Source organism: Schistocerca serialis, chromosome 2 (genome assembly GCF_023864345.2).
Source record: "Schistocerca serialis cubense isolate TAMUIC-IGC-003099 chromosome 2, iqSchSeri2.2, whole genome shotgun sequence".
NCBI lineage: Eukaryota > Metazoa > Arthropoda > Insecta > Orthoptera > Acrididae > Schistocerca > Schistocerca serialis.
In genome coordinates this window covers 287,829,692-287,854,680 of record NC_064639.1, presented here as the reverse complement: position 1 = coordinate 287,854,680, position 24,989 = coordinate 287,829,692, and the positions used below count along the sequence as shown (strand labels likewise).

Sequence of the window (24,989 nt, the reverse complement as noted above, 5' to 3'; positions counted from 1 at the left end):
GTCAACTAGGAACGTCGTTGATGTAGAGCGTGTATAGTGTAGGGTCCAGATTTGAGCCCGGCGAGTTCCCGGCCACAGTTTTCCTGATCATGTTAACATTCTTGCCACACCTGACAGAGTACTGCCTCCCTACCAGGGACGAATCAGTCATGCAGATCATGTGCCGTGGTTTGTCTAACTGGGACACTTAATAGAGTAATCCATTATGCCAGACCTTGTCGAAGGCTTTCTCGATATCGAGAAAGACTGCTCCAGCGCTTTGCTTCATATCTCTTTCCTTGCATATGTGTTCCAACAGACGTAGGGATTGGTGGATGGTGTTTGTGTTCTGGACGGAATCCGAACTACTCGGGGGTGATAATATTGTGGTCTTTCAGGAACTGGTTGAGGGCTCTGTGGATAAGACACTCCCCTACTTTCCCAAGAAAGCACAGCAGTGAAATGCGTCTGTAGTTTTGTGGAAGGATTAGGTTCTTGTTAGGTTTGGGCTGCTTTGTGACCTGAGCAGTTTTCCAAACTGTTGGGAAGTAGATCAGGGAGAGTCATTGGTTGTAGATCGTGGTGAGGCATGTGGTTTCTCAAGGAGGCTGGTGCTTGAGATGGGATACACGGACCTTGCCGAGTCTGGGGGATTCTCTAGTCCCTATTTGTCCCCCTGTAGCCACACACAAGGCTGTCGGAAACCGGTTGAATCTCTCTTTCTGGCCTAATATCTTACAACTGAGTCACATGTCTGAGTATATCTCCCTCCTGCTTTTCATCATCTGCAACGACAGAACAGTGACTTCATTGATGTCGCCAGCGCCTCTGCTTTCTCCTCGTCATCGTAGACGAATCTATTTTCCTCTGGAAGTGGTCTGTCTACCTTGCAAGTAGCCTCCCGCGCTTTCATGATCTTCTATCCTTGGTTCATGTCCTGCTCCACTTCTCGGAGTCTTTCATTCCACCAGAGCTCCTGTAGTTTCTTTTTCATCTGTCCTTCCAGCAGTTTAAGCAGACAACGATCGGCAGGATTGCGGTAACGTTTCCAATCCCTCCTCTTGCGCCACTTAGTGACTACAAGGTCCCACATGCCAGGGGACAGGTCCCTAGCACCAGGTTCGGTGGTCTGGCTGGTGATTCAATTACTGAGTCCACCTCCCTTCCATTTTGCATTTGCAGTATGTCCTTCAGGTGATGTCCCACTAGGGTGTTATATTGTTCCCAGTTATCAGAATATGTTATGTCGCCGTTCTCCTGCTTGTGTCTTCGACACTGGCACATACCATAGACGACTGGGATGTGGTCTGAATCCAGTTCACAATGAATTGTGGTCGTAGTCCTACACAGTAGGCAATTTGTCAGAAAAATATCTAGGATATCTGGCCTGAACTGGGCATGATAGTGGATGTGAGTAGGCTCCCCTGGAGCGATTACCATCAAGGAGGGATCGTGCTTGACAAACTGCCAGTCTCTTACAGCTGCTGTTTGTGGGCCTGCAACCCCACCATGTTTGGCGTTCACAGGCTGCACTAGTAACACCCCAGCAGACCAGGCAGCGATCTCAGTAGCCTGATAAGCTAGAAAAACTTAGATTTATGTTTTCTGGGATTAATCTTAGCAAAAAATAGCAAAGAAACAATGACAGTGGTGCGAGGTATCTCACGTAAGCTCACAAAAGAGATGACCCTAGAGGAAAAGGTCATATTATTCTTCGATAATATCCCTTAGGCATAGAAGCATCTGATTATTTAATTAGAATGCTAACGACATTAATGATAATAGAGAACAGCAGCAATCCTTCCTAGACTGGCAAAGTTATAGATGTCACCTGCATTACAGAGAAGCATCTATCACTGACCGATCAATTAAAAGTGCACAACTAGTCTGTCCACAGAATGGACCTGCCTCTCTGTTACCAATGCAGCGGAGGGGTCGGCGTTCTCGTGAGGTGGAGAATTTGCCAGCGAATAATCGATATACCAAACTTGGTCAAGGATGAGGCTTTTGGTATAGGGTTAAAAGTAGTGATCAACATCTTAACATTGATCTCAGCATGCAGCTGCCCACAGTGCCATAAATACGCGGGAGCTTCAGGTCTTGAGAAGCACTTACGATCGTGTTATAGGTGAAGGGGACCTGAAATTCAAATATGATAATTGCTTAGGACATGGGAAGGTCTTATATCTCCTCCTCTCCTCCCAAAGATCTGGTGTTCTGTATGTTATCCGCCTAAAAATATGTCACACGCATACACACATGAAGATTTCTTATTATAATACGCAAATACACAGTTTTTGATCACAAACAAAAATTCAACATTGCAGCAAAGTATGGAAGACTTCAAGCACAAAACACATGGGCATTACCATCATATTGAAATTATTTTACAAAGTTTTTAAAATAAACATTGCTTGCAACTGGCACCACTACTGATAAAATTTATAGGTTAAGCAGCACTTGTTAAAGATCAAAGTTGACTTGTTGTATCACATTTGCAAGCACAACAGAATTTAAAATTAAATATTTAAACATCTAAATTGTCCATATAACACATTAAGTTATATGCAGCTCTCTTATTGGCACTATTGGAATAAATTACAGATCAGTAGATGAGCATAGTTCAATTTCTGTACGATAGTACGATATATATATATATATATATATATATATATATATATATATATATATATATATATATGTGTGTGTGTGTATATATATACATATATAGGGTGGTCCATTGATCGTGACCGGGCCAAATATCTCACGAAATAAGCGTCAAACGAGGAAACTACAAAGAACGAAACTCATCTAGCTTGAAGGGGGAAACCAGATGGCGCTATGGTTGGCCCGCTAGATGGCGCTGCCATAGGTCAAACGGATATCAACTGCTTTTTTTTTAAAAAAAAGGAACCTCCACTTTTATTAGATATTCGTGTAGTACGTAAAGAAATAAGAATGTTATAGTTGGACCACTTTTCTCGCTTTGTGATAGATGGCGCTGTAATAGTCACAAAAAATATGGCTCACAATTTTAGATGATCAGTTGGTAACAGGTAGGTTTTTTAAATTAAAATACAGAACGTAGGTACGTTTGAACATTTTATTTCGGTTGTTCCAATGTGATACATGTACCTTATCATTTCTGAGAACGCATGCTGTTCCAGCGTGATTACCTGTAAATAGCACGTGAATGCAATAAATGCTCAAAAAAACGATGTCCATCAACCTCAATGCATTTGGCAATACGTGTAACGACATTCCTCTCAACAGCGAGTAGTTCGCCTTCCGTAATGTTCACACATGCATTGACAATGCACTGACGCATGTTATCAGGCGTTGTCGGTGGATCACGATAGCAAATATCCTTCAACTTTCCCCACAGAAAGAAATCCGGGGACGTCAGATCCGGTGAACGTGCGGGCCATGGTATGATGCTTCGTCGACCAATCCGCCTGTCATGAAATATGCTATTCAATACCGCTTCAACCGTACGCGAGATCTACAGTCTGGAACCGCACGACCGCTGCGGTCGCAGGTTCGAATCCTGCCTCGGGCATGGATGTGTGTGATATCCTTAGGTTAGTTAGGTTTCAGTAGTTCTAAGTTCTAGGGGACTGATGACCTCAGAAGTTAAGTCCCATAGTGCTCAGAGCCATTTTTTTCGTACGCGAGGTATGTGCCGGACATCCATCATGTTGGAAGTACATCGTCATTCTGTCATGCAGTGAAACATCTTGTAGTACATCGGTAGAACAATACGTAGGAAATCAGCATACATTGCAGCATTTAGATTGCCATCGATAAAATGGGGGCCAATTATCCTTCCTCCCATAATTCCGCACCATACATTAACCCGCCAAGGTCGCTGATGTTCCACTTGTCGCAGCCATCATGGATTTTCCGTTGCCCAATAGTACATATTATGCCGGTTTACGTTACCGCTGTTGGTGAATGACGCTTCGTCGCTATATACAACGCGTGCAAAAAATCTGTCATCGTCCCGTAATTTCTCTTGTGCCCAGTTACAGAACTGTACACGACGTTCAAAGTCGTCGCCATACAATTCCTGGTGCATAGAAATATAGTACGGGTGCAATCGATGTTGATGTAGCATTGTCAAAACAGACGTTTTTGAGATTCCCGATCCTCGCGCAATTTGTCTGCTACTAATGTGCGGATTAGCCGCGACAGCAGCTAAAACATTTACTTGGGCATCATAATTTGTTGCAGATCGTGGTTGACGTTTCACATGTGGCTGAACACTTCCTGTTTTCTTAAATAACGTAACTATCCGGAGAACGGTCCGGAGACTTGGATATCGTCCAGGATACCGAGCAGCATAAATAGCACACGCCCGTTGGGCATTTTGATCACAGTAGCCCTACATCAACACGATATCGTCCTTTTCCGCAATTGGTAAACGTCCATTTCAACACAGGTAATGTATCACGAAGCAAATACCGTCGGCACTGGCGGAATGTTACGGGATACCACGTACTTATACATTTGTGACTATGCGCCATCTATCACAAAGCGAAAAAAGTGGTCTAACTAAAACATTCTAATTTCTTTACGTACTACACGGATATGTAATAAAAATGGGGGTTCCTATTTTTAAAAAACGCAGTTGATATCCGTTTGACCTATGGCAGCGCCATCTAGCGGGCCAACCATACCGCCATCTGGTTTCCAACTTCAAGGTTCTTTGTAGTTTTTTCGTTTGACGCTTATTTCGTGAGATATTTGGCCCGGTCAGTATCAATGGACCACTCTGTATTCCAACTGTTAACAACAGCTGTAAAATGAAATGAAATATGCATATGGCTTTATAAGTTTGGAGACACTGTTCGGGGTGTTCAGCCTCTTGGTGCAAGTATTTTTATTTGACGCCATTTCAGCGACTTCGCGTCGGTGATGATAAAATGGGGGTGAAGACTAAACACACACACTCAGTCCCGAATGAAGAAAATTCGTACAGCATTTAAATGATGCTGTTGTGTCTTCAAGCGTCTCAGAAGCTGTGATAGATGCATGATGTTGTGCGGCATTTTAATGCATCAGCCTGGTGATTGATTTTAGTGTAGAAGTATGGATTAAGCAAGTCTTGAATTGTATGAGCATTATATTTATTACGCTGAATCATATATGTAGAACATGTCAAATATTAACTGCATTTTCACAAATATGTGAAGGTCAAAAGCCACAGAGTAAACAGCTTTTTTAAAGAATAATTATTGTTCCATAGTTCGCGCTATATTCTTCAAATTAATAAATATCTTGTATCACACACTTCCTAAAGTTGCCTGAGCTCTTCTACAGCATTTAAGCTACCTCCATAGCAAATTTCATCAAAATCGGTTCAGCAGGTTAGTCGTGAAAGCATAACAGACAGAGATGCTTTCGCATTTATATTTTGTATGTACATTGATTTAAAGATTATTACGCGAAACATGAAACATTAACTTTTCTTTGAATAAGCTATTTACAATTTTTTACTTTTGACCTTTATCATATTTATGAAAACGCTGTTATTCAGTGGGCCAAATGGCTCTAAGCACTATGAGATTTAATATCTGTGGTCATCAGTCCGCTACACTTACAACTACCTAAACCTGACTAACCTAAGGACATCACACACATCCATACCCGAGGCAAGATTCGAACCTGCGAGCTTAGCAGCCACGTGGTTCCGGACTGAAGCGCCTAGAACCGCTCGGCCACGGCGGCCGGCTATGCAGTTATTATCTGACTTGTTGTGCACAACGCTCATAAATTGTCAACGTGTTTAATCCATACTTCTATACTAATATCCGTCACCAGGCTGTCACAAATGCCGCTCAGCATCAAGCATCTCTTATAGCTTCTGAGATGCTTGAAGACACGATAGCGTCTTTTCAAAGGTATATATATATATATATATATATATATATATATATATATATATATATATATATATAGAGAGAGAGAGAGAGAGAGAGAGAGAGGGGGGGGGGGGGGAGAGAGAGAGGGAGAGAGAGAGAGAACTTGATTAGTGGTGCCTCATATCTACTCCAATTCATGGCGGTGTGCTGCCAGTAACCACTGCACAGATTTCAGTTGTTATCATCTGTCTAGCCCACAAATACAGTTGAACAATCCTACGATCTCCTCGATATAGTCCTCCTTGAAATACCGGTGCCTACTCTTCTTGCAATATTGTTGGCCTGAGTCCATCTCCTCAAACCTCTTTCTGTAGTCATGTTGTTACAGCCAATTGCTTACGTGCTATGCACCATGACCCTGCGATGTCCCTCATGCCAATGTTTGACCTTCTTCAAAGTCCATCGGATGGTGATAAGTTGCACATGCACGCCCTCTGTGCATGCTGTTTTGCAATCTATACCTGAATAGTTCCAGCAATGCTACGTGCACCCAGTAGCAGTCAATACTAATACTTTTTAAAGATTAAAAACAGTCTTGATCGCAACTTTTTATTTTTATTGGAGTGACCGGTTTCGATTCTATTTAAGTACCATCTTCAGCCTCTGAAAAAACATATTGCCAGATAGAGGGATCGTTATAATAGTTAGTATATATATAACAAAATATAGAACTAATAAATAAATATACCCGGACAGTGGGTGGATTCCGTGGCGCAAGTTGCGCCGATCCTCGACGCTGGAATTACTGCTAATCCGACAAGGAGAGTTGTTGTTGTTGTGGTCTTCAGTCCTGAGACTGGTTTGATGCAGCTCTCCATGCTACTCTATCCTGTGCAAGCTTCTTCATCTCCCAGTACCTACTGCAACCTACATCCTTCTGAATCTGCTTAGTGTATTGATCTATTGGTCTCCCTCTACGATTTTTACCCTCCACGCTGCCCTCCAATGCTAAATTTGTGATCCCTTGATGCCTCAAAACATGTCCTACCAACCGATCCCTTCTTCTAGTCAAATTGTGCCACAAACTTCTCTTCTCCCCAATCCTATTCAATACCTCCTCATTAGTTACGTGATCTACCCACCTTATCTTCAGCATTCTTCTGTAGCACCACATTTCGAAAGCTTCTATTCTCTTCTTGTCCAAACTGGTTATCGTCCATGTTTCACTTCCATACATGGCTACACTCCATACAAATACTTTCAGAAACGACTTCCTGACACTTAAATCTATACTGGATGTTAACAAATTTCTCTTCTTGAGAAAGATCGACTACAAGGAGAGAACGGTTATTAAATAGGCTTGGTCACTCCCATAAAAATAAAAAGTTGGGATCAAGACTGTTTTTAATCTTTAAATTTTAATTTTAAAGATCGCTGCCAATGTTTTGAAACATTTTAAATACTAATACTGTTCTTCATCTGTAGACATGTGATCCTTGTGTACTAAAAGTAAACTTACACAAGGATAAAATTTTCATCAACATATCCAACAGGCAAGGAAATACTAGAATCCCAGTTTGGTAACTTTGACTTAAGCTGTTAATGGTGTAGTTCTTGGCACTACTATCAATATATAAATCTCTAATCCGACATTTCGAAAATACCGGTATTTAGTCAGTATTGATGTCGGACGATTTATCGATCACTCAGAAATAGTTGATCCATACACTGAGATGATAAAAGTTGTGCGTTAGCAATATGCAAATATCAAGATTGCGTTAGCATCACGTAGGGACAGTGCATTGATGGAGCAGTCATTTGAACTCAGGTGATTCATGCGATAAGGTTTCCAACGTGATTATGGCCGCATGTCGAGAATTAAGAGGCTTTCAACGCGGAATGATAATTGGAGCTAGACGCATGCCACACTCCATTTCGTATATCGGCAGGAAATTCAATACTGCGAGATCCACAGTGTCAAGAGTGTGCCCAGAGTATCAAATTTTAGGTATTACGTCTCACCACGGTCAAGGCAGTGACCGACGGTCTTCACTTAACGACCACGATCAGCGGCATTTTTGTTTAGTTGTAAGTGCTAACAAACAAGCAAGACTGCGTGAAATAACAGCGGAAATCAATGTTGGACTAATGACGAAGGTATCTTTTCGGACAGTGCGGCTAAATTTGACGTTAATGGGCTATGGCAGCAGACGACCGACGCGAATGCCTTTGTCAACTGCAGGATATCGCCTGCAGCGCCTCTCCTGTTCTCGTGACCATATTAGCTGGACCCTAGACGACTGAAAAATCGTCACATGATTCCCGATTTCGAGTGGTAAGAGTTGGTCTTAGGATTAGAGTGTGACGCAAACCCCATGAAGCCATGGTCCCAAGCTGTCAACAAGGCACTGTGCACGCTGGTGGTGACTCCATAACGGTGTATGCTGTATTTACATGGAATGAACTGGATCCTCTGGTCCAAATGAATCGATCATTGACTCAAAATCATTCTGTTTGGCCACTAGGAGACCAACTGCAGCCATTAATGGACTTCACGTTCCCAAACAACTATAGTATTTCTATGGATGACGATGCGACACGTCAGGATTAGCCGAGCAGTCTAAGGTGCAGCAGTCTTGGACTGTGCGGCTGGTCCTGGCGGAGGTTCGAGTCCTCCATCGGGCATGGGTGTGTGTGTTTGTCCTTAGGATAATTTAGGTTAAGTAGTGTGTAAGCTTAGGGACTGATGACCTTAGCAGTTAAGTCCCATAAGATTTCCCATACATTTGAACATTTGATGTGCCATGTCATCAGGCCATAGTTATTTTCGAATGGTATGAAGAACATTGTAGACACTTAGAGCGAATGATTTGGCCACTCAGATCACCTGACACGAATCTCATCGAACATTTATGGGACATAGTCGAGAGAGGTCACCTTGTGCGCAAAATCCTGCACCGGCAACACTTTCGCAATTGTGAGTGGTTATAGAGGCAGCATGGATCAGTGTTTCTCCAGGGCACTTTCAACTTGTTGAGTCCAAGCCACACCAAGCTGGTGCAACACGTTGAATAATAAGAGGTCCGACACGATATTAGATTTCCCATGACGTTTGTCACCTCAGTGGCATTGTGGGACAGAGTGGATTCCAGAAGAAGAAAACGCAGCACATTTGTCAACAGTTAGGGTCATTTACCAAACTCAGCGCCAAACTGTAGACCTTCTCTGGCTGCACAGAAATTAATATCGATCTCCCTCATTTTCCAGCGGACAGGGAGTTCCTGTCAAAGCAGACGAAGGTTCTGGATCTCCTGTTGCACATGGGCCAGTCCGACCTGGGCGACAATCTGACGGTACCCTTCAGCCTGGAGGAGAACGCACACAGGTTCCAGGTACCAAGCCATCCCGCCCTTCCCTGCAGTGATGCGCTTCCATAGAGTACCGCTGGTAGCGCTGGCGTCTCAGATTGTTTGTCTGCCAGTTTAGGAGCCGGCGCTGGCGCAGCTGTTGGCTGCCATGCATTCTAGAGGCTTCCTCGTGGGTCGCGGGCAGACCTTCTCCATACACCATCAAGGCGATATTGAGCTGGCGAGGGTCACGGTGGAACTACTGCTTAGCGCACAGGACTTCGACACCTTCTATTCGGTAAGTAAGGTGACGATCACTTCCAGGGCCAACTGGTGGGTCAGTAGTCTGATTATCAGTTTAGATCAGTTATGGTTAAGAGAAGGACTTAACAGCACAAAAACTGACCACAGTTAAAGTTTAAGATCCCTCAAGTTTTGACGGAATCAGTCGTATTATATGATGTGAAACTGATAACTGTTTAGCTATCACAAAAGCCAACGATTAAAACACTTTTTTCATGCATGTGGCTCATTCTTGTGGTTTTTAGCGTGCTGACTCCTAAAGCGATTGCCAAAAATATATATCATCCACACTTTTGTACAATTGGCTCTGATTATTTAAAAAAATACATTTTTAGCTATATAATGAAATATATTTCACATAATCTTCAATTAGTAATAATGTGAAGTTGATATCCTGGTGGCAGTGGTTGACTAGTTAGTACAGTGTGTTAACTGTAAGTTGACCAATCGGCCCCCTAGACCTGGGCAGGTAGATACTGAAGGTTTCCGTTGATAGTCATTCGTCTGTAGTCACATCCAGCGTTACGTAGCTGATAGTATCGAGAGAGGCTGCCATTGTTTTTGCTGTGTTATTGTTTTGTAACCATACAATTGTTGAAGTTATGCTATTTATTAAATATGTCAATACATAATACAAATTGAGTTTCAATTACGAACAACATTTAAGTAATCTTTATACTCCGTGCGCGATTTCTACTTTCACGTAAACATGAAGTACAACTTGAGGTGCCAGCCCTGCGAGAGGGGCAGAGCTGTTTCACGCATGGCTGTTACCTTGCAGTGGTCCATGTGGGGGCAGGGCTTGCTTACCTCATTCCCTGCAGCCTCCTCGGTTAAATTAGCAAACCTACGATTTGCACATTGTGTGTAACCTAATTGCTATGATAAGTGCACAGGCTCTTCTTTTTTGTTCTCAAGAACCTTGATGACAGAAAAAAGTTCTATTACCGTATCTACTCATTAAGGTACTTCTAGATTAGAATATTTCCGGTATCTCTGAGAGAAGTTCCTTCATCTGGCAGAAGCGAAATTGAAAGAATGAGTGTTTGTTGAGCATAAATTCGAAAAACGATGTTCATTTCTACTTTTGAATGACTATGAGTGAGATAGAGACTTGTATCCCATTCAAGGATAGTTCTTAGGCAACAAGAAGGATACACACAACATTTTCGCTGTAGCAAACATGCTGCAAAAATTCAGGAAATTAGGTTGTTTGATGAGCCTCAAGATTCACTTTTTGAACAGTCAAGCAGAGTTTTCCCTGACAATTTCAGTGATGGAGCAGCAAGGTGAGTACTTTCATCAAGACACTAATGTACTGGAAAGACCGGTAGAATAAAAATGTTTTTGGAGACTACTGTTGGTCGTTTGACCAAGGTGAACAACAGGCAATTCATCTGAGGAAAAAACTATATCAGTTGCTGTAAGGAGAAGAGAGAAACGGGGTGTAAGACAATGGGTATACACATAATTCCTAAGTAATAAAAACGTGCTTTCATGCTTACAATCCAATGAAACCTTTGTTCATGTTGAAAAATTATTCTCCAGTTACATCTGTTTTACTGCTTTCCTAGTTTATAATGCCGTTGCATTGTGACGAAATTCTATGTGACAGAAAATTACTGAAGTCAATTATGAATACATCCACCAGAAAACTGGACCCATATTCTTCCACTTCACTCGTTTCTCTGCCATCAGGTACCACCGTGTTCCAGGGGTCTTCTTGATACTATTGTGCCATATTTTCTGAGGTTTCCCAGGAATTCTTTTACGTCCACAAGATCTCCAATGAAATACTAATTCATGTGTTGGGATCTTACCTCACTAAATGGCCAGCTGATTGCTATTTCATTCTAGTAATTCCCTCAAGCATGTGTATTATTTTTGTTCTTCGAACGACTTCTTTCTTAATCTTGCCCCTGAGGATGATGCTCAAGATCACATCGTCAGCTGTCTCATGCTGAAGACAATCTCTGTTGTGTTGCATGGTTTTCGCTATGTTTTTGGTGAGCTAAACTGGTAATACATTGTTCACCTTTGGCATGCTCAGCTAGACCCTTCCACGAAACCAGCTAAGTGCGAATTCTTTACGATTGGCACGTTCTTTACGATATAAGATGATTCCTGACATTTTATTTCTGAATCGGTGAGATCATGTACGTCAGACACGTTGGCTTCGAAATTTTAGATTTTAACGTTTTATGCTAAATTTAAATGTCGTTTTTTGTTGTTGATTGTATCTAAACCTGTGTATGTGTCAGGATATATTATGTATTTTCGAACAATGACTACCACAAAAATAGTATTTCATACTATAGCATCAGTTGCGATGTACATTTGTGCTTTATATAACATTGACGACTGACGCTGACTGCTCCGCGAAAGCCTACTTACAGAATTTCAACAAACGGTATGAAGTGAGGGATCTAAGAATATACAGGGTGTCCGGGCTAAACATATAATATAAAATGTAATAACTTGAGATGTAATTGAGATATTTGTCGGCGGGATGCTACTACAAATATGATAACTCAAAATGTTTTCTATGTTTGCCTGCAGCAGTTGTTGTTACGTGCGCATGCGCAAAACTGCTTTGTTCACGTAAACATGCATCAGTAACGTGGACTCCACAGCAGAAGGTGATCTGTGCGCTTCCTCCCGCGGAGCTAAGGTCTGTTACATTGGTACAACGTCGTTTTCGGCATGAGTATGGACTGCGACAACTCACGATGTTCCTGTTATGAGGACGAACGAATCGTCGCTAATGTGAATGTCTGATGGCCAATGCTAAATAGAAACATACAGATCTCTTCTTCGCATATACAGCTGGTTTGTGAGTGAAGTCGATAAGGAGCTGGCTGCATGGTCTGGGTCTACAACGACTAAAATAATTAGAAGTTGTTGGTAAAAAATAATATATTGTACTTAACTGGTGCTACAGGAGTCTTCATAGTCAGGAGGAATATAATTACAATTGGAGAGCTATAGAGGCCATACTTTAACTAAGCGCCTTTTTAGAGGTTGCTCCCTATCAGCTGAAGGCTATACTACTTTCCTACTTGACGTCCCGAGCGAGAGTGGCCGAGCGCACGCTAGAGACTTGCAAGCCGCAAAGCGGCGCTAGTCTCGACTCGCGGGTCCAGCGACACTAGTACGGACCGCGGTCGATAACTGCCGCCCCTAACAAGTGTTGTATCAAACATTGATACCACATTCCTCCCCCGTAAATCTGCGAACGGCCGTTGAATATGACTTACGACCGCCGGGAGGAGGACCCAATGATGACTGACTGCAGCCAAGGCATGCCCACTAGCCCCCTGCCATTCGGACCGAGGGGAAACCTACTCCAGGGTGCACGTCAACATGAGGTGTCTGAGCTTCTACAACTATGGGAGGAACGGAATGGCCGACCTCCACCGGGTCGGCGCACCCGACCGGCAACAAGGACTGGAAACTCGGAACTGCAGACTGTTCTACGGCGGGGGACGGCTTAGTAATCATAGGTTCACTGTGCACTATCACGGTGGGAGGCACCTGGTCCATATGGTCATACGGTACAGTGGGAAGACATATGGCCGAACTTCCAGCACTTAAAGCACTGCATCGGGGGAGGGGTATATGGCTTGACATCACAGCGTTAAGACCATCACCTTGACCATCTCGGGCAATGTGCCACCCTCGAGGGCCAAGATGAAGGCACCAATGGCAACCTGGTTATCCCTTGGATCCTGATGGAAGCGCCGGGCGAAATGAGCACCTCGCCCGCTCTAAATTGGCGCGGAGCTCGTCGTCAGACTGCAAAAGAAGGTGTCTGTGGGATATAACACCCTGGACCATATTTAAGCTCTTATGAGGCATGATGGGAACAGAAACATCCCACAACTTGCCACAATCAAGTAATGCCCATAACTGGGCGGAGGATGCTGTTTTTATCAAAACTGACCCAGAGCGCATTTTGGACAAGCCCTCCACCTCCCCAAACTTGTCCTCCAAATGCTCCACAAAAAACTGAGGCTTCATGGACATAAAAGATTCCCCATCAACTCTCGTACATACCAGGTACCATGGCGAATAACCTTCACTGCCATCCTTAGGCTGGCGTTCCTCCAATGGTGTGGCCAGGGAAGGGAATGACTTGGGGTCATATTTCTTAGCATTGGAGTTAGACTTTGCCCACTTAGAGACTGCTGGCGGCAGACCACCAGCAAGAGATGATGTACTACGCTTCATGGCGTGTCATCCGCCCTGATGCCACCCACTCCGACCAGTGGCCCTCCCCACGGGCGCCAACTAGCCGCAGCAAACGCATACATGGGGAGTTAACGGCGCAGGCATCAGCAGAGCGATCCCTGTGTTGTCAAGGGGCTACAACCATCAGGAAACATGGCGGCCCCACCACAATCGACTGGATACTGTACTGGATATGAGGTGCAAAGAAGTCCATGGTCATCGTCGGCACAAAGTGACACTGCATAGTGCATGGTGGAAAACGCACCCAGGAAGGTGTCCTCGCTCGGAGATGGGGAATGGGTGGGACTGCAACGCAACGACGAGAAAGTGAGCTAAAGATCTCAATGCACAATGGACATGTTGTACCATGTAAGGCGCCTTCCCCAGTTGGCTCGCTCTTCGGGAAAATTTTGAAAAATGGAGGTCAAACACTTCAGGGGACCATCACACAAAGGACGAAACGTGTGAGACTCCTATTAGTCGCCTCTTACGACAGGCAGGAATACCTCGGGCCTATTTTAACCCCCGGACCCGCAGGGAGGCCACAGTGATTTACAGAGTACACATATGGATGTAGATGTAGATGGGCAACTACAGCTGTGGTGATACGTTTCGAATGATGAAATTCGCAGCGGTTGCCGTTTCATCGTTTGAAAAGAGAGAATAATTGTTTTCTACTTCCCCTCTTAACACTTATGATAATATCTTAGGTAGCATAAAGAACACGTAGAGTGTACCTATCCACATAGGTTTGTCTTTGACTTGTTTACCATCAAGTGTCGCTGCACACAGTTCAGTGCTATCTGACGATTGTAATGGGCCGGCCGGAGTGGCCGAGCGGTTCTAGGCGCTACAGTCTGGAACCGCGCGACTGCTACGGTCGCAGGTTCGAATCCTGCCTCGGGCATGGATGTGTGTGATGTCCTTAGGTTAGTTAGGTTTCAGTAGTTCTAAGTTCTAGGGGACTGATGACCTCAGAAGTTAAGTCCCATAGTGCTCAGAGCCATTTGAACAATTTTTTTTTATTGTAATGGATAATGTTGTGTGCTTTTGTTTGTACTGTAACGATTATTTTGGCTACAGTCTTCAAGCCTGATGATGTGATAAACCCTTTATTCATATAACATTTTCAACTATTGCTTACTTATTATTATTTTGCTTGTGCTTGCATAGTGTTTGATTTTATTTATTTTACTCCATGTCTGATCAGCAACGGAATATCATGAAAATGCCTGTAACTAAAACGTATGTAGTCAAAGGGTGAAACATTGTTAAGAGCACTTTTTTCTGTTTTTAATATGATTTTGTTCTGGTGGCTCTAACCAATGGTTGCTTTGTAACTGGCAGTTTGATTACGGTTTTGTGGCATGTATGCAGTTACTTGAGAATGACAACACAGGTGAAACTTCGTAAAACGTAAAATGGAAGTAAATAACTACCGTTAGAAGAAACTTATCTCTATCAAGAAGTTTATTAACGATGTGGGCCCTGTTGCAACTGAATTTGGATGTTACCACCTTCTTTTCAAGCTGATTAAACTCTGGTAACCTTTCAAAGTATTATTCTAATATGTGAACGGGAATATAAATGTGCACTTTCAACTCACTGGGTAAATCATCATAATCTCTAATAAACAAAGAAAATATTGTATTGGGTTCAGAGTCGAGTAATGGTTTTTGGAGGACATTTACGTCTTCGTTAGTTTTACTTAAAAATTCACCATAGCCGTTTATATAACTACACACAATGTATGAGCACTCTTATTGCAAATTTATTCTAATACCACAGGAGTTTCGCTGCTCATTTATATCTATTCTGGACGAAACGGTATCGGGCTACACGCTCAATTTCAGCGGTTCTGCAAAAGATACCTGATAATAAAACACTATATGCTTTTGCACTTGTGGCAGTTGTGCGTTAAGTTGCCCATTACTAACGTATAATTTATTATTTTGCCTTCATATAATTTCTGTAGATGTTTTTGGAGATTTTACCTTTTTTTAGCTGGTTTTCAGCATGTCCTCGTTATGTTATGTGCTAACTTGCTTTAAAATACCAGCGTTGTATTCTGCCGTCAGAGATAACGGTTCATGCATATTGTTTACTCTGATTTAACCGACATATTTAATTACTTTGTTTCGTTCATTAATAATAGATATAAAAATATAATTGTATAATATCTGCTATTTTTAGTTTAGGAGGTCATTTTATCTCTGAACAAGGATACCTGCAAAAATTAGATAAAATTCCTGCTTCTTAGGTCTGTTTGCTCATTTTGGATATTATATGGATCTTTTCACAATTTTTACATGTTAGTTTATAAACTGCTGATCGAGAAAATTTTGTGAATTGTTCTAATGAAGGACATATTGTGTTCTGCGACCTGAATCCGAGTTTTAGCTTTTTTTTGGGGCACGTTGGAGTTTATCCAATAATTGTCTCTAATAAGGTAAGATAATGTATTTGTGCTTCTCTCGAGTTTGCGTTTGGTCAAGTACAATATCGTCTATTAATTCACTTCGATTCGTTTTGTTTGTTTTCGAATGAACTTCATTCATCAACTTCATAGAGGATGCAGTGAATACAAAAAGAGTTAGAGCTTATTCTTGTGCTTAGTGTTGTAACCAGACGGAACTACATTCGTATGGCCATAAATGTGGGTTCTGTGATTGCTCTGGGAGAAGGCTCATAAAACTGCAACACATGAAATATTATTTCACTTTAATACATAAATGGAGTTACCTAACTTTGGCACAGTTTTTTGCCACAGGATTGCGTGGTAATTTACAACTATCGTTTACTGTGAAAACATCACTTGATGTACAGATTAACAAACTCATCTCTTGAGAGACAATGCTCAACCTTTGTTAAAGTACAAGTTCATCAGAAACTTTTTACTGTTACTGTTTTACATGATGATGTTGACTGCCGTAACTGAGGTCTCGAATTGGGCAGAGCGCTTTCCACGCTCGACTCTCTATTGACCTGCAGTGAGAGGGCAATGCTGATAGGGAAGGCGTGTTCTTCCGAAGCGCCTCCCATGAGTCGTTGCAGATTACAGCGAGATCTCATTAACGTGTGTGGTATCGATATGTGTTGCCGATTTTGGTGCGGAACTACTATCTCTGGACGATACCAGAGCTAGTTCCTAGTCTCTAGTGATCGCTTGCACTTACGGTACTCAAGACAAATGTTACATGATGGTCCGAACAATACCACATCGAGCTCTGCGGTGAATCGCGAAATCTCGAGCTAGTTAGAATGCGGGTATGGTTGCCCAGCCCTAGTTTTAATTGTGCCTTGAAAACGATAGGTGTGTTCACCTACGGTAATATCAGACGTTAACTGGCTGCAGAATAGAAATTTACACTTCTTCGTCTCATATCACACTGACAGACTAGTAGCTCTTATACTACGTTCATTTTAACTGAAGACATTGAAATATATCGAAAACTACACATCGGATCAAAAGAAGTTATAATTCCAATTTGTTTGTGGCGGAGGGGGACGTCTAACGATACCACACTAGACCTATCACATTACCATTCTATGACAAAATCTACATACGTTATGTATGAAGCATTATCTTCATTTCGCCACAAATGGTTCTGTAATCGGAGGAATAGAAATGGGTATACAATCGTAATTAACGACATGCTACTCAAAGGCCCTTGAATATCCAATGGAACATGGAACCCTACCTGCGTGCTGCGAGGATAGAACAGGCCAGTATTTCATAACTTGTAATTGGAAACCCAAGTCGCAATGCTGTATTCCTCAGACACATCGAACAGAGGACTACTCGACGCGCCACCGTGGTAGTTTAATAAAGTACCACGAGCACTTCGGCGGCAGCTCATGCGTCGTGCAGACGTAGAACACATAGGGGCTCCAAACGTTACAGTACTTCCACAGTGTTTATTGCTTGCACACGGAGCTATCATTTGGAGAACAGACGTGCGAGTGGAGGATGAATGTTGCAACCACAGAAGAAAAAACCGAAAATTTACGGAGAATGTAGGAGAAATGCTGAAGCTGCTGTTGGCTTGTATGCCGAGAGTTTTCCAGAGAAAGATCGCTCTCGTTCGTTCTTTTACAAGGTTGTGAACGCCTTTACGTCTCATGGCTGTGTACAGACCGGCAAAAGGAAACGAAGGAAACCTGTTACAGAAGAAGCTAATGAAATAGCTAAACTAGCGACAGTGCACCGGAACTCAAAGATAAGCGCCCGGCAATAACATCGCGATTCTGGTATGTCCGTAGGTACAATTATCACAATACTTCATCGTCATAAGTATCATCCATACCACGTGTCACTGCATCAAGAACTTCATGGCGCCGATTTACGTAACCTGGTAGTGTTTTGCGAACGAGCACGTCAACAAATAAGACCCCCAGGTTCTTCGTCGAGGTACTATTTCCCGATGAGTCTACATTCACAAACCTTAGTAGCGTTAACCGACATAACCTGCATTACTGGAGGGTAGGCAATTCCCACTGGTTACGTCAAGTTGACTATCAACGTCCTTGGTCGGTTAACGTATGGATGTGGCATCATGGGGAACAAACTCATTGGTCTGTATTTTATCGACGGCACGTTGAATGGGGGTAAATATCGGACTTTTTGGAAGAGGAACTATCGGTACTACTGCAAGAGGTTGTCATGGACATTCGACAACGTAAGTGGTTTCAACATGACGGTTGCCCATTAGATTACACAACTGAAGCACTGGAGGTATTAGATCATCTTTGCACTGGTCAGTGGATCGGCAGAGGTGACCCTATTAATTGTTCCTCTAGGTCGCCGGATTTCTTTCTGTGGGGATATTTAAAAGATAAGGTGTACCAGCAAGTGACAAAAGGACATAAAGCCATGGTCGACCGCAAGAGAAACGCCTGTTCTAGCATTGCCGCAGATATGCTTCTGTCCTGTACACGGTCATTTGAAAATCGTGTCACTAAATGTATTGAAGTTGGCGGTACTACGTTTGAACGCTTACTCTAATTGGAAAAATAGAGCAGCGTCCGCCTCGAACTCCGGTCAGAATCGTAATCTGCAATAAAAAAAAAAAAGCGGGGTTCCCACTGAAGATTTCAAAGTTGACTTCCGCCACGCACGCATGGGATAGGGTGGAGGACCGAGCGTGGTATCGTTGGATATCCCCTCCGAGACAAACAAATTGAAATTATAACTTTTCTTGATCCGAGATATTTCAATGTCTTCAGTCAAAACGAACATCCTATATATTAAGCGTTAAAAATTCTCGACGAATCGAAACAAATGTTATTGTGATTATTAGTTTCAGCTACACATGAGCCATCTTCAGAGCATAAAAAAACATTCTTGAATAGCGTAACTCCTATAACAGCGTAACACATTGTCCTAAAATTTTGAGTGACAACATTCACACTGAATGTATAAGTGGAATAATTTGGCATATCGTTCACATACAATCAACTGGAACGAAGGTCATAAAACTAGGGCATCAAATTGTTAAAGGTTAGTAACTGTCTCATTTGATTATTATTTGTGTTGCCTCACAGCAATATGTTATTGCAACGTGGTATATGAAGATAGTATTGCAGTAGACGATCAATATAGCAAACAAGTAGTATAACATCTTGATTTCGAGGATTTTTAAACTTTAGTAAAAAAAAAGCCTCTTAAACAATCCGGATCTGGATCAAGTGTGGGCGTTTGATCGAGGCGCGCCGTTGCTACTGTTGCCCGCTAAGTGCAGCTTGGTTTGCTCGTCGTGTTTGTCAGGCCGCCACGTGGGCCAAGCAGCGGCTGAGCGAGGCGTTGTTCTCGTACGCGTTAACGGTGGCGGTGCTGCGCCGAAACGACACCAGCGACGTGGTGCTGCCCGCGCCCTACGAGCTGTGGCCCCGGTACTTCGTCGGCCCTGACGTCTTGCGGCGGGCCTACGACGCTCGCCTACGCGGTAAGTCCCGTGTTCTGCTGTAACTTATACAGGCCACACAACCTTATACAGAGGGTACGGTGTCGTAAACTGAGTACATCTACATCTACATATATACTCCGCTAGCCACCAAGCGGTGTGTGGCGGAGGGCACAGTTCGCCACAAAGTCACATTTCCCCCCTCTGCTCCACTACCGGATCGCGCGACGGAAAAACGACTGTCTGAACGCCTCAGTTCGAGCTCTTATTTCCCTTATCTTTGAATGATGATCATTGCGCGATTTGAAAGTTGGTGGTAATAATATATGCTCTACATCCTCGGTGAAGATTGGATTTCGGAACTTAGTGAGCAGCCCCTTCCGTTTAGCGCATCGTCTGTCTGCAAGTGTGTCCCACTTCAAACTTTCTTTTGTAACGCTCTCGCGATGGCTAAATGAACCAGTCACGAATCTTGCCGCTCTTCTTTGGACCTTCTCAAAGTCCTGAATCACACCCAACTGGTAAGGGTCCCATACAGATGAACAATACTCTAAGACTGGACGAACTAACATATTGTAAGCTATTTCCTTTGTTGAAGCCTGCATCGCTTCAGGATTCTACCAATAAACCGCAATCTAGTGTGCGCCTTAGCCGTTACTTGTGTAATCTGGTCATTCCATTTGAGATCATTTCGAATGGTCACACCCGATACTTGACTCATGTTACCGCTTCCGAAGACTGATCATTTATTTTGTACTCATACATCAATGGGGATTTTCGCCTTGTTATACGCAGTAGGTTACACTTACTAATATTGAGAGATAACTGCCAGTCATTACACCATTCATTTATTTTCTGCAAATCCTCATTGATTTGTTCACAACTTTAGTGTGATACTACTTTCCTGTAGACTACAGCATCATCGGCAAACAGTCTAAGGCCGCTGTCAAAACCATCAACCACATCGTTTACGTAAATCGTAAAAAGCAGAGGACCTATTACGCGGCCCTGGGGCACACCTGAAGTTACGCTTGTTTCTGTTGAAGTTACCCCGTTCAGGACGACATACTGCTCTCTGTCTGTTAGAAAACTTTCTGTCCAACCGCATATGTCATCGGACAGAGTATAAGCGCGCACTTTTTGGAGCAAGCGGCAGTGCGGAACTGAGTCGAACGCCTTTCCAAAGTCGAGAAATATGGCATCAACCTGGGAGCCGGTATCTAGAGTCTGTTGTATATAATACACAAAGAGGGCCAGTTGTGTCTCGCATGACCGCTCTTTCCTAAAACCGTGCTGGTTTCTGCAGATGAGCTTCTCAGAGTCTAGAAAGGTCATTATGTCTGAACACAAAATATGTTCCATGATTCTACAACAAATCAATGTCAGCGAAATTGGCCGGAAATTATGTGCATCCGATTTTCTACCCTTTTTATAGATTGCTATGACCTGAGTCTTCTTCCAGCCTCGTGGAACTTTCCTCTGTTCCAATGATCTCTGATATATGACGGATAAGAATGGTGCTATATTTGTAGCATAGTCAACATATAATCTTGCGGGGATACCGTCTGGGCCAGATGCCTTTCTGGCGTCTGAGGATCTATTTTACAAAGATCTATTTTACAATCCCAGATACACTTAACACTACGTCAGCCATCCTTTCGTTTGTTCGAAAATTGAAAGGGGGAATGATGGTGCAGTCCTCTATCGTAAACGAGTTTTTGAAAGCTAAGTTTAGAATTTCGGCCTTCTGTTTATCATCATAAGTTACATTACCCGTACTGTCAGCAAGAGAGTACTCTGATACAGGGAAATAATGCTCATTAATGAATATGCCATGTTCCTTTCTGACTCCCCACACTTCGATCCTCCACTTTATCGTGTAGTCCCGTACCTAAGAATCTCGAAAGCAAGGCCATAGATTCCCAATCGATATAGGGAAACGTATACAGCTCACCGCCAAGAATGGCAGTGACAGATCACTCACCTAAACAATATTTTTAATATACACTATTTGAAAAATAAGTAAAGCAACCAGAAGGCAAGGTCAGATGTAATGTTAATTTACATATACAAACCATCAGTGGGTATGTAAATAGTAAGAGCCCCAATTCTCTGTGATAGAAGTACCACTAGAGAGCATCAGTGTAGTTCGTGATTAGTGTTATTACTAGACCTGGTAAGATATCCAAGCAACGTGAATAGCGTCAGACGTTGAGTGGTCTCTGTGAAGGATACAGAGATGCTGTGTAGTAGTGTGAGACAACGCTATCAGTACATGACAGAGTCTGAAAGGGACCTAACTGTGGGTTTTAATTTGGCTGGCTGGTCGAAATGTGCAATACTCAGATTTGTGTGTGTGTGTGTGTTTATAGCCTATGGGCGCTCAAAGGTGAGGTTATCAGCGCCCCAGATTTGTAAGGGACTTGGATTTAACAATTGGTGTCACCTGACGAAACTATAATTGTCCAGTCACAACTGCAGGTTCTTTGATTGCTCTGGGAGATGGCTGATTGGAACTACAGCATACAAACATCCAAAATCCTGACTGCTTCATCGGTGATCACGAACTGGAGGAGAGTGAGTCGACGCTCGGCTGTATATCGACCTCTCTGCTAAGGCGCTGCAGTGTCACTTTATTAGAAGAGTGCTACAAAGATGTAATTAATTATATACAATCCATTGCCGCAGGAGCGTGCCGAATATTTACAACTGTCTTTGAACAGTAAAGTATCACTTGATACACACAATTACAAACTCTTCACTTGAAATACAACATTCACAAAAGCACAGTTCCATCTGAGACCAGAAGATCACAAGTGTCCTAACTAGATGATCCTGACTGCTTCATCGGTGATCACGAACTGGAGGAGAGTGAGTCGACGCTCGGCTGTATAATCGACCTCTCTGCTAAGGCGCTGCAGTGCTGAGACAGGGCGCATGTCTTCATGAGCGCCCCCCATTTTCCGTTGCGGACTGCAGCGAGACATCGCTAATATCTGTGGTGTCTATGCGCTTTGCTGACTTTGGTGTGGCACTACTATCTTTGGATGATACCACAACAGTGGTCCGATGATGGATTGCATGGAAGCTTGAGGGCAGGTATACTCGTCGTCGAGTTTCTGGTCAACCATGGCTGACAACCACAAGGGAGGGCCGTCGTACTGTGCACCAAACACTTCCTAACCCTTTCATATATGCTCCAACCACCCGAGAACAAGTAGTGGACTCCCTGCAACGTTCCGCATCATCCCACACTGGTCGATGACTAGCAGCAGCCGGACTAGGAAATTACAGACCCTTCGCTAGGCTGCCGTTAACACCGCGCTTCGAGTGGTGTTGTGCTGCTGATGAATAATGTCGAATTAGGTTTAGCGAAGATTCGCTGTTTTGCACTACACCGGATGACTGTCGTCGACGAGTATTCCGGAGACCTGGGAGGAGATCCGATTCTTCCAATGTTTTGCCAGAGGCACAGCGGTATTACTTGGTTCAAATGGCTCTAAGCACTATGGGACTTAACATCTGAGGTCATCAGTCCCCTAGACTTAGAACAACTTAAACTTAACTAACATAAGCACATCACACACATCCATTCCCGAGGCAGGATTCGAACCTGCGACCGTAGCAGCAGCGCTGTTCCGGACTGAAGCGCCTAGAACCGTTCGGCCACAGTGGCCGGCGTGGTGTTACTCCTGGCGTTATGGTGAACGGACCATCGAGTATAACCTCAGATCAACTCAGATGACACAACGACAAGTCACGGACATCCTGCGTCCTCATGTGTTACCTCTCACGCGACAATATCGTGGTGTCTTTTTCACCAGGTCACAACTCTCTCAGGCATGACACATGTATCTATGAACTGTCTATGTTATGCTCAAGTACTTGTGTGACTAGCAAATTCCCAGATCTGTTCCCGAAACAACATGTGTCGGATCAGCTCGGTCGTCGACTCCATACCAATGCCAGCATCCAGTATATCAAGGACCAGTAACAACAGTTGTGGGCAAGCTTGCCTCAGGAGAGGATACAATGGCTTATAACACACTTCCCAGACGAATCATTGGATGCATCCAGCCCAGGGGATGCAACGTCATATTGATAATAGAGCTCATACTGCCAAGTTCCTTGCAAATCTGACTCGCTTCTCGCTTTCGTAATTACTGAAATCACATACCCTCTCAACAACTCGTGAAATTCCATTTCGTTTCCTCCACGTCTTCTGGGTGATCCTTTTTTTTGTTTTTTTATTTGGCGGTGTTTTAATGAATAAAGGGATTAAAGTTGGTACCGTCTTTTTCAGAAATAAATACTTCCACTGCCTGTATGGTTTAGTTGCTTCAAACTAACTTCGGTAATTTTGAAATAATACGGCCTCCAATCCAAATGGACACACTGAACTGCGGTTGATTATAGCAGTGGCTTATGTAGCCTAAAATTGTGTTTACAAGTAGATTACATAATTCTGTATTGTACCTGCTGACGCAAGCATTCTCTGCAATTACTGAATTTCGAATTTCGGTATCAGTCTGGTCAATTGAACTTTGAAATGAACTTGAACAGGACAACGCATTGATCTCGCCGGACACTAAGACGTACCTTAAGAAATTTGTTTTTAGATGAATTAGTCACAGCACAAACATAAAGTTTCAAGCCGCTGAAACTCATTATGCAATATAGACTGTGAAACAATGCTACAATACTGTACACCAAGCGATCAGAGAACAATAATATTGAAGCAAAAAAATGTATTATCATGCTTAACTTGCTTAGTGCTAGAATTCAGTTTAAGTTAAATAATAATATTCAAATCTAAGATCGTTAGACTGAACCTCTTTCTACGCAAACTCTCTATTAGTTGGTATAAGTTTACTCGCCAACTTCTCAAAGTAGTAGTATTAGACGTATTTCGATTACATTATCTTAGGTATTTTGATACTCAGTCATGGAAATTGGAACTTTGCAATCAGGAATATATCCCAGCTAATAATGAAACAGGTCAATAATGTAGTAAGCAAAACACAGTCTACCCAACATTACATCTATATAACATTACACTGAGGTGACAGAAGTCATGGCATAGCGATATACACATGGATAGGTATTGGTGACATCGCGTACACAACGTATGGAAGAGCAGTGCATTTGTTGAGCTGACATTTGTACTCACATAATACATGTTAAAGGGTTTCCGACGTGATTATGGCCGCAGCGATGGGAATTAACAGACTTTGAACGTGGAATGATAGTTGGAGCTAGACGCTTGGAACATTCCATTTCGAAAATCGTTAGGAAATTCAATATTAGGACATCCACAATGTCAAGAGTGTGCCGAGGATACCAAATTTCAGGCATTACCTCTC

The 24,989-nt window shown here is 42.9% G+C and overlaps 1 protein-coding gene across 4 annotated transcripts in view; it reads left to right on the top strand.

The window, feature by feature from the left end:
* The window catches only part of LOC126457057 (allergen Cr-PI-like), a 137,361-nt gene that overhangs the window by 20,282 nt on the left and 92,090 nt on the right, over nucleotides 1-24,989 (top strand). For 2 of the 4 annotated variants that reach the window (XM_050093053.1, XM_050093052.1), the window contains exons 2-4: nucleotides 9,111-9,235; nucleotides 9,330-9,488; nucleotides 19,491-19,668. In XM_050093053.1, the coding sequence (XP_049949010.1) occupies nucleotides 9,111-9,235; nucleotides 9,330-9,488; nucleotides 19,491-19,668 (462 nt within the window). Of the gene's footprint in view, nucleotides 1-9,110; nucleotides 9,236-9,308; nucleotides 9,489-19,490; nucleotides 19,669-24,989 lie in introns of those variants that run through there. The other 2 variants (XM_050093055.1, XM_050093054.1) reach the window with 2 other exon arrangements.